Here is a 16,628-nt window from a genome sequence, read left to right on the forward strand (position 1 = left end):
GTCACATAATCTCTAATGTACACTGTTAACCATTAAGTGTTCTCACTTGTTTTATATACTTCTACTTTAACAATATAAGTGTTCAAGCTAGTTAAAATTATAAAATGTGTAAACTCTCATGCCACTGCCTAACGTATGTCAATATTGTCTCACGCTGTTGTGGCGTTTGTTCATATCTTGTACCCACCTGCACAACATAAAATAAAGAATTAAAAAAAAAAAAAAAAAATTGAAAATATAAAAAAAAAAAACAAAAAAAAAAAAAAAAAAAAGTGTGTGTGTAAAGATAAATGTATGAGTTGTGTCTCATTGTCTGTGTAATGCTAATTGACCTGTGCAAATGTGAAACATTTCTGGCCAGGCATTAAAGAGGCACTATAGTCACCCAGACCACTTCAGCTCAATGAAGTGGTCTGGGTGCCAGCTCCCTCAGGTTTTAACCCTCCACATGTAAACATAGCGGGGTTAATCCAAATGCTTTCCTGTGGACTGTTGCTGCTCGTGCGCATTCCACTCGGGAGCTGACGTCGGCGGGGGAGGAGAGGTCACCAGCGCCGAGGGAGCCCAGCGCTGGATTAAGGTAAGCTGCTGAAGTGGTTTTAACCCCTTCAGCGCCATGGGAGGGGGCCCCTGAGGGTGAGGGTCCCCCAAGAATGACATAGTATCAGGAAAACGGGTTTGTTTTCCTGACACTATAGTGATCCTTTAACAACCACTGAAAAAAAAAAAACAATTTAGGGTTATTCACTTTGAGACTTAAAGGTGACTTCAAAGTAACTACTACATTTAAGGTCAAAATAGCCTATGGCTACTCTGGCCTCTAATTTCAAATTAACTTTGAATTCTCACTTTAGTAAATAACTCTGCATGTGTCCCTCACTTTGTCCTGGAATATAATGGAAAAGTTAGTTCACAATACTCACAAAGCCAGAGAATTTTCTTTTCATGTTTACCTGCTTCACCTACATGTTTTCATAGTGTGTAATGATAGTGTTGTGGTTGCTGAAGTCCATTGCTTTGAAATTTAAAGAACTGTGTAGTCCAGACTCTTAAGCAGATGACAAGCATTTCTTGTAAAATCTAATAGTGCATGTAGAAGTATGAAAAACAATGTAATTTGGGGGCGGAGCCTGACCTCAGAGCGAGCCAGATGTGGCAAGCTGGAGCTCCCGACAATTTGGCGGAAAATAGAGCAAAAACCCGAAAAAAACAGAGACCACACACTGCCAAATGGGCCCTACAGGTTGGGGGAGCCCAGACAAACAGACACCTCACTCGACAGTCTTGCACACCAAGAACCTGGGCACCTTGCCGCGGCCTGCCCGGAACGGGACTTGGGGGAAGCGGCCGGTCCCCTCGCGCTTCGGACCGGGATGTGGACTTGTGGCACTCCTCCTCCTCCCCCCCCCGGACCGGTGGGGGTCATCCCGGTCCCAATTCGAGCATCTCAGAGGCACTAGTAACGCCCGCACCACTGACCGAGCTGTACTGCCGAGAGCCGGAAAATCTAAGATGGCGGACGCCAATGCCCTGCATACACGAGGCGAGGGCCTTGGGCTAAAAACACTACGAGACGCCACAGCAGACTCTCTGAGGAGGCTGGATGTAATCTTTCAGCGCTTCTGGAGGAGCATACAGCACCGAAGCGCGGCCACCTATGCCAAGCACCAGCCGGAGAGCATAGAAAGGCGACAAAAGCTGAAGGGGCCCACCCACAGAGCAACAAGGGGCGAGAAGCCTACTAATCCTCCTGTACGCCCGGTAGCAGGGCCTCTACAAGCCCCAACACCAGGCACACACCACTCAACTATGCGGAGAGCCCCGGGAGCTCAGAGAAGACAACGCCAGACGACCAAGCAACAGGTCGTAAAACCTGTACCGACAACCGGAAGGCAGTTTCTCGGAGTCCGCCGCATCACTACACAAGCAAAGCGCTCGGACAAGATCAAATGGAGGAAGAAACTCCACCAGCCACAGGGCAGGAAAGTACCCACACACACATCAGGCCTGGACCGCACTGGGCTTCACCAACAGCAATCAACCACAGCTTGCAGTGCCACGGGACTTAACTGCACATGGCCTAAATTGGAGCTTGGACTTAACTAAGCAAGTGCAAACACTGCCGTTGATGGAGATCGGCTGATCCGGATGCAGGTCCCAAAACCGGAGCTCCATGCTGCCTGCCATGGACGCTGCGCACTAGACTATGTAAAATCCCTGCTCCACGCTCATAACAAAGTTTAATATCTTGACTACAGCTAGTGATACCATGTTTCCTGCCTTATGCCCATGAGAATATAATGCTATGTCAGACATACTGTTGGTGTTTAGCAGTCTTGGCTAAGGAGTACACACTAAGCCTCACTCATATAAGCTCTAGCTGATAACAGCTAGCCAGTTAAGAGACCATCACCCTCTCTCACTACTGCTAGCATGTCAGTACCTTATATAGCCAGGTTTCTTTGTCATATTGTCTTCATAAGATGATATGCCTACCATCTCTATTCATTGAGGCATTAAGCCTGACTAACACAACGATAATCAACATTCTGTTAACATGTCTTCTAAGGTATAGATTAGTCTTTACTATGCCTGTACATGCCTTGTCTCTCATCTCTATTACTCCTCTGAATAAGCTTCCTGGATACACTCTATGTACTAACTTACTTAACCTTGTATGTAAATTCTCATGCACAAGCCATGCTCTCATCACATTCTCATGCACAAGCCATGCTCTCATCCTATGTCTCTCCTCTACCTATTTCTCCATGACTTGTGCATTATGCTAACGTATTCAAAACCAAAAGTGAACCTAAACTACTGTTCTAGAGATCATATAAATATTATAAAAAATGTGCCTGTATATCAAATGCCATAATATGTAATACCAATGTTCACTTATTCTACCGGATGTCGCTGTTGTGGCGCGCGCCAGCTGTTTGTTCATCCTGTGCACAACCAAAATAAAGAATTACAAAAAAACAACAACAATGTAATTTGACAAATTATGGTAAAATGAAATAGATGATAGTACAGGTTTCCAAGGATTTCCAAATAACGTAGCAATATTATAGTGTGTAAAACACTGGAGGTTTTTAGAACCACAAGCCAATTTATTTAATGGCTTATTAACCAGAAGATTGAGTCTACCTCCTCCAAGTAGTCCCTCACTACATACTGCAAAGACCAAAATGCGTTGGTGCATGGCTGTATTTATCATGGTGGGAGTTTGGAAGTGTTTACTGTACACTTCTAGTGCAAAACGAGACTCCACTTTCTTTAATGAAAGGGCAGTTCGTTCCAAGATGACTTTACCTTTTGTAGTCATTTTGTAGAACTCTTAGCCAATTTTCGTGGCTTAACTTGAAACACCTAATGCACGTTTGCTTGTTCAAGTGGTTTATGTGTGAAGAGTGTGTCCTTTGTTTTTGTTCATTTTACAAAAAGTGACAACCAGGGTGTGTAACAAGGTTTATTTACAAAATCTGCGTTTAAACAGGTCCTGTTACTTGCTGGTTTGGTTCGTTCAGTGGAGCTAAACTCATGAGGCAGCAATTGCTCCGAGAACCTGCCTTGCTCGGGAGGGGAGGGTTGCAAAATGTTTAGAAATGATTTTGCTAGCTGTTATGTATAGCCAAAAATGCATTTAAGACCGCAGGACGTTCTATGCTGTCCTTATTTAGATGGCTCTAAAATCCGCAGGACGGCATAGAACGTCCTGCGATCTTATGTACTTACCCGGTCGCCGGCGATCGCGGTATGGGAGTCCCCCTCCGTCCTCTTCGGCCCCCCAGGGCCATGTGATCGCGAGGTCCTTGCGAGGACCCCGCGATCACATGGACGGCATAGCCGTCCATGTCAATGCCAGCAGGGGGAGTGCCTGTAATGACAGGTACTCCCCCTGCTGTCTGGAAAAAAAAAAATAAAAAATGTTAAATCAGTGTAAAAATAAGATTATATATACTTAGATCATATATATATATATTTATTATATATATGATCTAAGTATATATATACACACATACATACACTGTCTACGTGTATTTTAATATTAATATATACATAATTATATATATATATTAATATCAAAATACACGTACAATGATATTAATTAAATATATATATATATAATTTTCATTATATATATATATATATATATTGATATATAATAAAAAATAAATAAATATATAAATACGTTAAAAAATAAAATAAAAAAATAATACAAAAATAAATAGATAAAAAATATATAAACATGCGTAATTTCGTTCTAACTGTATTTTTAAATTAATATATATATTGATATCAAAATACATGTAGAACGAAATAATATATATATCTATATACATAAGTATATACGTATATATCACTATATATATATACCTATATATTAATAAAAAATAATTTAAAAAATTATATACATATATATACACACACACACATATATATATATATATATATATATATATATATATATATATATATAATAATTCTACGCATATATTTATGTAATAATTTTACATAATTAGGTCATTTTATTAATTACAATTTGCAGGACCTGCCTGACAACCCAGGCCGAAAGTTCAGGGAATTAAATTTTCTAGCACTATATTTAACTCTGTAACTTTCCAAGACACCATAAATCCTGTCCATGGGGGGTACTGTTTTACTCGGAAGACTTCGCTGAACACAAATATTAGTGTTTCAAAACAGTAAAATATATTACAACGACGATATCATCAGTGACAGTGACATTTTTTGCATTTTTCACACACACGGCACTTACACTGACGATATAATTGTTGTGATACGTTTTACTGTTTTTTGTTTTTTTTAATTCTTTATTTTTGCGTGCATGAAAGATGACAAACAGCTTACCTCGCCACAACAGCGGTTGGAAGCCGAAATATATCACAGTTATTATACAGTTATGGCATTGAAACAGTGCACAATTTTTTTAAGGGAAAACAAGCTTATACGTAGTGAGGCAATGTATGAACAGTACAATGGTAAAGACATGCAAATTGACGATTGATTAAGCTAGAGGTATGGAAAAGTTAACATGCTGAGCCTATGAAAGACTTATTCTGGTGTTGATACAGATCCCACTGGGTATGGAGTCAAGATAGGGTAAGAGAAGGGAACAACACCGGTAGCCTACTGATTTGCCCATATCACATTTAGAACTTGTGAAACAAAAACTGAGCGGTGTACGTTATATATTATCGGATGCTATGCAAAGTCACGTTAAAGATACGTATCAGGGACATTAATAGATTAGAAGATTTAAGAATGTCAGTGAGGGAATGAGCTAGTGTGAGACAGTACAAGACAACCCTGTGTGTCAGGTGAGCTCAGAGTTTATGGCTAGACTTCAGCCGATACCACAGTCCTGGCTCAGTGAGACTCCGGCTCCGCTGTCAGGCAAGGGGGTCAGGTGGGCTCCGTTGCAACTCTCTCCAGCTTGTCATGGGTACCTTGTGTGGCGGGCATACGCAGTCTTCTGTGTGCCGACCTCATTTCACGGCTGATTGTTGTCGCCATTTTGGGTCCCGTTTCGCGCCTTCTCCGCTGCCGATCAGGCGTCGCCATGTTCCTGCTGGGTCTATAGCCGGACGTGGCTTGTCGGTGTGTAGGGCTTGATTGTTCCGTCTTGGGCACTCTCTTGGCCTTGTGGGTCATTTTCAGGCTTGGTATCTTGTGTTTGGGGCGGCTGTGCGTGCGCCATTTCTGCTGGGAGCTTGGTAGCGGAGGCCGCCTTGTGTGGGTAGGTGACTGTGGCAGGGCTCGCAAGTGCAGCTTACCCTCCAATTTCCTCCAGAAAGCCTCGAAGTGGTCGTTGATGCGGGAAAGGATGTCTCGGGTTGTTTCTGTCAAGGTCTCCGCACTTGACTCTTCCACCATGTTAGGTAGGTCTCTGCCGCCTTGCTTTGGCTCCAGTTTGCTTCTCCAGACACCTGGATGGACCGGGATTACCCCCACCGGTCCGGGGGGGGGGTCACAGGGCTTTCTTGGGCTGCGAGTAGCCTCCATGCGCCTCCAGACTGAGGGAGCGGCCGCCTCCCCCGCCCGTCGCGCACCAGGCCGCAGTGTCTGTCGCGGTTCCGACTGGTCCCAATCGGGTTTCCCGGTGGCCCATCCAATGCCCCCTGATGTGGGTGGCAGGAGGGTGTCTATAGATGCCGCTTGAGTCGCCTGTAGGGCCCTGATTATCGCCGTGTCGCTGAGTTTGTGCGGGAGCTCGTGGAGAACATGTCTCTCCGCCATGCTGGTCAGGCCCCGCCCCATTTTACTTTTTTGAAACACTAATATTTGTGTTCAGCGAAGTCTCCTGAGTATAACTACCTCTCATGTACAGGTTTTATGGTGTTTTCAAAAGTTACAGAGTCAAATATAAGGTTTGCGTTTCAGTTTTTTCACATTAAAATTCGCCAGGTTGCCTTTGAGAACGTATGGTAGCCCAGGAATGAAAATTATCCCCATGATGGCATACCATTTGCAATAGTAGGCAACCCAGGGTATTGCAAATAGGGTATGTTCAGTTCTTTTAGTAGCCACTTAGTCACAAACACTGGCCAAAATTTGCGTTCAAATTAGTTTTTTGCATTTTCAAATATTAACACTAACTTTGGCCAGTGTTTGTGACCAAGTGGCTACTAAAAAAGACTGGACATACTCCATTTCCAATACCGTGGGTTGTCTACTTTTGGAAATGGTATGCCATCATGGGGGTAATTCTTATTTCTGGGCTACCATATGGTCTCAAAGGCAACGTAACCAATCTGGCGAATTTCAATGTGAAAAAACTGAAATCTGTAACATGCTATATTTGACCCTGTAACTTCCCAAAACACCATAAAACCTGTACATACGGGGTACTGTTTTACACGTGAGACATTGCTGAATACAAATATGTGTATTGTATTGCAGTAAAAGCAAACAGTATTTTGACATTCACAGTTAGAATGTCACGTAGAACTAAAAAATTAAAAATAAATCTTATTTTTTCCAATTTTTTTATATTTTTTTCATATTAAATTATGTTCCATACCTAAATATTTGATTTTAAACGAAAGCCCTGTTTCCCCTGAATAAAATGATATATAATAAGTGTGGGTGCATTTAATATGAAAGAGGTGAATTATGGTTGGACAGACATATAGCGCAAATGCCAGGTTTTGTTTACGTTTTTTTGGATCACAACTTGTACATTTGGCTGCGGTCTTAAGGGGTTAAAGCATGCTTGTTTTCATTGGGGTATATTTACTAAATAGGGATTTTTTTTTTAAATCCACTATATATGTATGTATATATGTATGTGTATATACAGAAAAAATAGATTTCCACTCCAACTTACTGGTGTCGTTGCCCGGTGCTTGTTAGCAAAATATGTACAGATAGGGTAAAGATAGCACTCTCAGGACTCCCAATATGTAAAGTAAAACGTAACCTTTAATGTCTATAGTAAAAGATCGACGTTTCAGTTTGCAACCCAAACTTTCATGAGGATGAAATATGTATGTATGTATGTAATATATATATATATTTATATATTCAGTGGCTTAGCATCGTTTCCTAAGTTGTGTTTCAAAGCTGTTGTATACAGCAAACACAGACTCAGAGGAATCCATGTTTAAAATGGAATGAGGCAAAAATTTTCTTTGTTGAACTAATTTGCATTTGCCCACCCAGAATCCTTTGCGGTAGTAACATCACAGCAAATTTGTGATTCCTGTGGGAAAAGCAAGTCTTATGGCTTGACAAGTGTGCAGATTTTTGTTTAAAGGACCACTCTAGGCACCCAGACCACTTCAGCTTAATGAAGTGGTCTGGGTGCCAGGTCCTTCTAGGGTTAACCCATTTTTTCATAAACATAGCAGTTTCAGAGAAACTGCTATGTTTATGAATGGGTTAAGCCTTCCCCCTATGTCCTCTAGTGGCTGTCTCATTGACAGCCGCTAGAGGCGCTTGCGTGCTTCTCACTGTGATTTTCACAGTGAGAGCACGCCAGCGTCCATAGGAAAGCATTATGAATGCTTTCCTATGTGACCGTCTGAATGCGCGCGCAGCTCTTGCCGCGCGTGCGCATTCAGCCGACGGGGAGGAGAAGAGGAGGAGATCAGGAGGAGATCTCTCCGCCCAGCGCTGGAAAAAGGTAAGATTTAACCCCTTTCCCCTTTCCAGAGCCGGGCGGGAGGGGGTCCCTGAGGGTGGGGGCACCCTCAGGGCACTCTAGTGCCAGGAAAACGAGTATGCTTTCCTGGCACTAGAGTGGTCCTTTAACATTGTATTAACTATATATATATATTTATTTAAAAATTTATTGGCAGCAGGGGGTGTGACAGCATAATCACTATAGCTCCCTGTAGTGATTTATGGTGCCTAGACTGCTCTTTTCAGTACACTATCACATTCATAAATTCATGTCCCTCCATATTTGGCAAGCATGGCAATTTGTTTTCAAATCAAAGCTACACTTCACATCCTGACACTGTTGGGTGTTTTTATGTAATCTGTGTATTCTCATATGCATCTTGCACACATATACACACACACACTCTCCCCCCCCCCCCCCCCCCCCGCCCCCCAAACTAACTGTTTAACTGTCTAACATCACGTGTGATAACTGTTTGTTCTGCATTTCTCAGCAGGTGACAGTCCTGCAGGTTTGATGGCAAGCCGCATGTCTCTCCCAGGGCCTGTGAGCACACAGCAGAATGCAGTGCGGACCTCGTCACTGGATCATCTGAAGGAGAGATTGGACTCAGGTGAGCCACTGGAGAAACGGCTTTCAAAGGCGTCTGGAGAAGAACAGCAGAGACTCTTGCAGCAGGCCCTCCAGCACAACCTGTTGAACATGGCACGGCAGATGCCGATGAAACTCAAGATAAATGGTAAAGGTGAGATGCAGAAAGCATGGATAGTGCTGTTTTTTTTTTTTTTTTTACTTATTGTAGCCTAAGTTCAAATCATATCACTTAGATTATTGTTTATGGTGTATTAGACACGCCACCCATTTTCTAGATATCATTTTTTAGTATTTTAACATGTGCATATTCCCTCTTTCCTTCCAGTTTCATATACAATGTCATGCTCTTAGTACATACATATAACTTCTCTCTTCTCCCTAACAGCACAGGACCGGCAAGACGGAGCTCTCAACCTGGGCACCGGCAGCATCAATATGTCCATTGAAATTAATGGAACAATGTACACAGGTCAGTTAATTTTCTGAGTTAGGAATATTAGGATTCTTATGACTTGTGGTATGTGTGAGTTCAGAAGTACGACTTACGACTTGGACATGCTATTAATAAAAGAAGAGAAAAAATAAAAAGGCTTCTGGGAATCTGGAATAGAGAACCTATCCTCGGGGGTCTTATTTATTAGGCATGTGCATGGGGAAAATTTTCGGTTCGGCATTCCGAAATTCGGGATTTTCGCAATTCGACACTTTGGAAATTCGGCACCTTCAACAGTTCGGAAATTCGGCACTTTGACACTTCGGAATTTTGGAATTTCGGGACTTCGGCATATACCGCTATACCGCGAGCAGGGGCATGTCTAGTAAACAGTGAGCAGCCTGTGACTGCTCACTGTTTAAAAAAAATAAATAAAAAAAAATAGTACTTCCCGGCTCCCACCCCTGAGCGGCGGGTGGGGGCCCTAAATCAGAATAGGGGGGACCTAATGTCCTCTCCCCTGGCCCCCACCCCTGAGCGGTGCGTGCGGGCCCTAAATACTAATAAAGGGGGGGGCCTAATGTCCGGCCCCCACCCCTGAGCGGTGGGTGGGGGCCCTACAGTAAAATAAGGGGGGCCTAAGGTCCTTCCCCCCCCTGGCCCCCACCCCTGAGCGGCCGGTGGGGGCTCTAAATACTAATAAGGGGGGACCTAATGTCCTCCCCCCTGTCCCCCACCCCTGAGCGGCAGGTGGGGGCCCTAAATTGTAATAAGGGGGGGACCTAATGTCCTCACCCCTCAGCGGTGGGTGGGGGCCCTAAATACTAATAAGGGGGGGGGACCTGGCCCCCACCCCTGAGCGGCGGGTGGGGGCCCTAAAAAAATGTTGTCCCCAAACCCCTAGTCACCCCTCCCCCCCAATAAAAATTATCCCCCTACCTACTCCCCTCACCTTAAAAACTAATGAGGGGGGGACCTTTAACTAAGTACCTGTAAAAAATAAAAATAAAACTTACCATTCAATGTTTTCTTTCTTCTAAAATCTTCTTTTTTCAGCCCCCAAAAAGGGCAAATAAAAAACCATAATAACCGACGCAATTATATAAAAAAAAAGCGCAAAAATCTTCATCCATCTTCACCCATGAAGGGCTCCGCGCAGACTGAGCTCTGCAGGGCGGGGGAAGGCTTATAAAGTGGGTTGGTGGGTTTAAGCCATCCAATCAGAGTGCTCTGACAGGTAAATGAAGAGACTGACAGGTAAGTCTCTACAGTTACCTGTCACAGCACTCTGATTGATTGGTTTGAAATCCACCAATCAGAGTGCTCTGTGTCATTTTACACAGCGTGGGAAAGTTCTTTGGAATTTTCCCACGCTGTGTAATTTGACTCATAACCCTCTGATTGGTTACTTTTTTTTTTTTTTTTACAGTGAGCCGCCATAGGCTGCTCACTGTTTAATAGACATGCCCCTACTCGTAGTATAGCGAGTAGGGGCATAATTTACTAATACTAAGTAATCTTTACTTAGTATTAGTAAATTTGGCTGAAAGACCAATTTAGGTCTTTCAGCCTTTTAGTAGATAACTCCCTAATTCCCACAGTATTAGGGAGCTATCTACTTATTCATTCCGGTCATTACATTGACAGGCTAAGTAACTTACATTTTATATGAATGTATGTTACTTGATTGTTGTAAGTGTTGCAAATGCTTACAGCTGAATCCTGGCTATGTTTGTATACTTTTTATTTAAAATTATTTACAATGTAACATTCTTCTTCTTTCACTGGGTAAGTATATTAGTACTTAGGCAATACTGTGCTTCGGAACTTCGACACTTCGGGACCTTGGCAGTTCGGACATTCGGAAGTACCCGAATGTCCGAATTGTCCAAAATTTGTCCGAATACATATTCGGACCGAAACGAATTGCACATGTCTATTATTTATCAACTCACTAGTGTTTGAAAATTAATTTTCAGTGAATTGCAAATGATCACACAATACCTGGAATCCTGAATACGTTCTACAGAGCATTGTGTGAGTTCACACTCTAAGATAGCCAATGTATCCCACATTTAGATTTAATCTTTTAATGAGGATATTTCTACTCTTCTTTACCAGATTTTGAATCTTCTTATTTCTTGGTTTGAAACCTGCGTCTCATTTTCATACAAACCTATTGGGGAGAGGGGAATTATGCAAACACGTGGTACGTGTTTGCATATTGCTTAGTCCCGGACTAAGCAATAGGAGTTAGTCCAGCTATCCCAGGCTATATTGCCATCCAACGTAAGGTGGGTCATGTAAGAGTTCACTTTCACATTCACGAAGTTGAGTCCGCTAAGAGTCTGGGCTTTAGGCCCTAAGAGCGCAAATGAGCTGTAGTTGTTATGATCAATGGAGTGCCCCTTGTATCCTCAATCATGAGTCTATAATACTGTTGATTGTGTTTTGTGTGTTTCTCAAATGTATTAATTTTCTCTTTTAGGCATTTTATATGCTCAAAAACCAGTTCCCTTAATTGCGGGGTATACTGGGCAGAGCGGTGGGAGTGGCAGCAGTAGCAACACCTCTCAAGCCTCGCAAAGCCCCACTTCCTCACGGGGCACACCGGGTGCTGAACCTTCCACCAGCTGGTCCCTCTGAACATAACCCCCATGCTTGGGAGGGAACGACCTTGAAACTACTTACCTCCTCCGCAAGAAAGCGTTACACAACCGTACCTACCTCAGCTTGCAGGAAGACATCAACTCAGATTACCTCACCTTAAAGGAAAGGTTACACAACCAGTTTACCTCATGTTTTCTTATGGCATTACACACCTTCATTGATAAGCAGGATTTGTGTGGTGACACAATGGTGGCCTGGCATGGGGGGCCCCATTATTACCTTTCCACGGAGCACCAGCTCTTTCCTGCTGTATGGCATTTCGGGAACATTGTATGCACAGTGTACCTCTACCCTGTCTTCTGACCCTCTTGCTGTTTTCAATTTACTGTTCTGTTAGCAGAAGAGGCTCATCTTTTACCCTGGGTGATGCATTGGAGTCTCTCATAAGGGGGATCAGAATGAAGGATTTGGGACCATCCTCTGGTTATAGGCTCTATATGTGAGGGGCATGGAGAGGACATTTCTACTAGTCCTGGTATTGTCTACCCTTGACTTACAGAACCAGGTACCTCTCTCTCCTGTCGCACAATCCCAAGAAGTGCTTAGAATAATAGACTTTTTTTTTTTTGTAGGAGAAATAGCAAAGACTGCTACAAGTTTTAACTTAGTGCTATCCTATATCAGAAGGCAGATTTTAAGATTACCTCTGTCATTAAGAGTGAACATGTTCTATTAACTCCTGGTATACTCTGATGTGACGTGTTGTTGTTTGACACTTTAAGAGATGCAGTCCCCTTACCTCACTATTTTATCTTCTAGATTGTGTCTGATAAATAATTGAATCGGTTCAGCTCCGCTCTGGGATCGGTTTCCGTTTTTACACTTAAGGTCACTTATGACAATGTCGTTCAGGCGTCTGCCATGATATTTACAACATCTCTCACCCTACATTTTAACCTTCGTTACGGCTGGCACTCGTGTGGGGGAGGGTCATGTTGCATAGCTGAGAACGTGTGCTCTGCGTGATGCATACTATAGGTTGCTAAATGAAGCTTTTAGTTGTTGTGCTATGTCATTTTTACATACTGGTAGTACAAAGTAATATTTAAAGCAGCACACCACGCACTAATTTTATGTCTGAAGGGAGTGGGCATTCTGTTTACCTTAATTAGGGAGTGCTACAAAGATTATCCATGCTTAACATTTGTCACATCCTAGGCTTTATAAAACTTTTGACTAAACATGGTTGCCTGGGAACTCTTTTTCGTAAAGGAAATGGCAAAATGTATTATCACCCTATAGTGCATTTACTTTGCAGTTTCATTTTGTCATATTCGGAATGACAGACTAGCTTATACGTTTGGAGTATGTTGGATAAAGTTTGATTATCCCTTGGTGCTGGTAAACCTGACAAATTGCTGAGAGAGGGATCCTGCAACACTATGATAGAACCCCAAATGACAGCAACATATTGTTTCTCTTCCCTCTGTTGGTTTGTTCTAACACTCAGGAATCTAATTTCATTTATAACAGTTGTATTTATAAATGCGCTTTTTATTTAACATTCATTTTTATCTTTCTACCGTACATTATAGTCCTTGCTGTTTTCTTTGAAACCTCAATATATACAACGCAAAGCCTCAAATAACGTAGACATCCAGATTGTTTTATGATCACAATTTAAGAGAAAATTTAAATCTTTACTTTTTTTCCTGTACTTGAAATATGTTTTGCTTAATTTCTAAAACATGAGAAAGCATATAACCCAGTTGGCAGCGTAGGATAAAACTATTTAGTGGATTGGGAAAGCGGGGGCCGAGTAATCACAGCGCTGTTGATAACGCATTCTCACAGACGCCATCGTTAATGACAATCCTGTTGCCTAAAGGGCATACTCAATCATTTTTGTGAAGTTTTGTTTTTCATTTTTTTTATGATTTTCTTTGTGTTTAATTTTAAACCATTACTTTTAATGGTGTTTATAAAAATAAAAAAAAGTGGGAATGGAGAGTACGAATTCTTTGGAATTACCCATAACAAACCTGGCAGATTGACCCCATGCCTTAAACCTTGATTTATTGTAATTTGCTTACCTCCAGGATGGGCTAAAGAGCATCCTTTATAAGTTGGCACTTTCCTCTGTCCTTATTCATAGGATAGTGGCTTGATGTTAAGTCCAGAAGGGGGCCAATTTAAGATATCAATGGATCGATGGCAATTTGACAGGGAGAGGTATCAATTGGGCAAGTAAGTTACCTTTAGCTCTGATGCACCCAGTCTTGATACCTCTCTTCTTGCTCTTCTCAGTCCACAATGTAGTTTCAGGTTATGTTAGTGTAAGTCTAGAGTTCACAGTTAGATATCCCAAAGAAACCCAAAACTTATTGCATGCAAGCTTTCTGTCTAGTTATTCAGAAAGCCGTGTGTTCTTCTTGCAACTTCTTTTTAAACTCCTGACATAGAAGCAATGGATTGTTTTGGTTATAAAGCCAGCTTCGTTTTTGCTTGAAGATTAATTACCCTTTTCATTAAAATGTCCTGAAATTTAGATTTTTCTTGAATAGGTTGAGACGTAGCATTGCTTTGATGTCAGTTCTTGAAATGTAATACTAATGCTGACCGGCAGGTTTTCGTTAAAGATAACACTCATATATTTTATTTTATTTTCCATAGAACTCTAGCATGCAACCTAACTTTTAACATGAGGGACACAAACAACCTCAAATATTTTTGTTCTCCCGATATTTGTAATGATATATATATATATTTTTTATTCTGTAGAAGTACCTGCACCACCAGTTTCTCAAAATCAAAAATTTAACTTTTTGAGTTTCCAATAGACCTTGAAAATGTTTCCGGTACAGTTGTTCTTATTCTACCCGGGATAAGTATCTGTCTTGTACCGGCTGCAGTCTTTAGGAAACACATTCTTTTCTTACTTACTATTCGTGAGGAATGTGTTTGAGTAACTGGTGCTTTATTGACATACCTCAGAAATCATTTCTCTATCACTGAGAAAATAAATACTGAATTTTATATATTAAAAGGGGTCTGAAACTGTGATTAGGCCTGCTGAGCAAGCGTGAAGAAAGAAATGGATTTAGTTTGTCCAAGGAATACATACTTCACAGATGGTGTTATACACTGGACAAATATTCTTCATTTATCATTTTATAGTTTGGTAGGCCCATTTTACAGCCCCGAATAATTACCTCAGCAACAATTTTAATCTATTTTTTTTTTCTTTACATAGGTCTACCTTTTTAAAACCATGCAGACAAATTTTAAAAATCTGCCAAGTTTTAAAAATGGTGTTTTTTTTGTTTTTGTTTTTTTTATTTGTAATATTTGTGTGGTCTTGTGTATTTTTTTTTTTTTTTTTCTCTGTGTGTATTTTTTTTTTTTTTATTGTTGAACCAAAGAACCTCGGGGGCGGGGGAATATATGTTTTAATCACTATTTTTCAGCCTTAGAAGTAAAGTCTGAATTCCAGGCACGCACTGGGTGGGTGAAAGTACGGGTGGGAGGGTTATGTTTTAGGTATAAGTGGGAGGGTGGGAAGGGACAGTTGCCGCTGGTACAAAGATAACATTTGTTCAGGAAATTTTTAATGATTTTTTGCAGTAAAGTCACTATTAAAAGAGAGAAAAAAAAAGATGTCTGTCTCTTCATTTGTTCTGGTTACATTTAATTTTTTTTTAATCACCATGTATGAGGTGTCTTCCAATCACCAAAAGTATGAACTTGCTGAACTGCCTGTCAGCAGACGGTGATAAAACACGTAGACTTAAAATTGCTGTATAGTTTAAATGCCTGCTATCATGTTCTCATTTTTCTAAATGTATATTAAGATTTAGAACTGCCAATCCATATGTGATAAGTGTAAGCTTTGCATTCAGCTGTCCAACTATGTCAAGCTTCCCTTGTTGGCTGCTTACTGCATTACACATCGAACAATGCTTACTGAGTTTTTCTACTTACCAGCCGAATCACAGAAGGAAACAAGAGCAGAAGATCTAATGGAATGCAATTTTGACGTTTGAGAAAACTTGCTATCACTGGCATATTGATGATTAACCCCCTTCTCCAAATCTTTGTTTCCAGTATCAGACTTTTTTGTGGTGTGCTGGAGAGAAGTCCTAAATACATACTGAGAAGATTGCGTATGAGCTATGCTGTGAAAATATTTATATTACAGATAGATATATGCCACAAGTTGCACTGGATGTCCTCCTCCAGCAAGTGGAGAAATGGACATTGTAGATGTCACTCGTTTTTGATGACGTTCGATACTTGCAGATTTAGTACAATGAAAGTGAACATTTAGCACACCAGCTGTTGTGGAATATGATTCCCATGATTCTCAACAAGGCTGCTGAACATTATATGTATATCCAGAAGTTCATAAAAGCAGTACAGAGGTCTATCACATGAAACCACAGGGTACATGAAAGATGCATGAGATATTTGCTTAAATTTAAAAAGTCCTAAGAGAAGCTAATTTGTCAGTTGTCAAAGAAGACATGACCTTCAGGTATAATGTGGCCAAACCCACAAAACTGTAAGTCACAAGATAAATGATCAGGATTCTTGGTCTTGGCCTTGGCCTGAGTAAAGGTATGGTGCTTTGGCAGGGGGACACAGGCTTGCAGTTTCATAGTTTGGGTCATTGCTTTCTCCCGCTGACCAAACCTAGGTGGCGGTGGCACGTATGTGTTACTTCCGTACAATGTGAGTTGGTTTGGGGACAATTTACTTCCTTTTATTAAAGAGGCACTGTAGTTACAATTTTTTTTTTTTTTTTTTTTAACTTAATAAAGCCTTTTTTTGTGTATAGAT

At 41.3% G+C, this 16,628-nt stretch overlaps 1 protein-coding gene across 3 annotated transcripts in view; it reads left to right on the top strand.

Annotated features, from left to right (window-relative positions):
* Window positions 1-15,074, top strand: part of ARID3B (AT-rich interaction domain 3B) — a 67,604-nt gene extending 52,530 nt beyond the window's left edge. The window contains exons 7-9 of one of the 3 annotated variants that reach the window (XM_063449298.1): window positions 8,646-8,897; window positions 9,132-9,215; window positions 11,668-15,074. In XM_063449298.1, coding sequence (XP_063305368.1) covers window positions 8,646-8,897; window positions 9,132-9,215; window positions 11,668-11,825 — 494 coding nt within the window. In that variant the 3' untranslated portion in view covers window positions 11,826-15,074. The remainder of the gene's footprint in view (window positions 1-8,645; window positions 8,898-9,131; window positions 9,216-11,667) is intronic. The other 2 variants (XM_063449300.1, XM_063449299.1) reach the window with 2 other exon arrangements.
* Window positions 15,075-16,628: the final 1,554 nt, after the last annotated feature.

This window comes from Pelobates fuscus, chromosome 3, assembly GCF_036172605.1.
Source record: "Pelobates fuscus isolate aPelFus1 chromosome 3, aPelFus1.pri, whole genome shotgun sequence".
Lineage (NCBI taxonomy): Eukaryota > Metazoa > Chordata > Amphibia > Anura > Pelobatidae > Pelobates > Pelobates fuscus.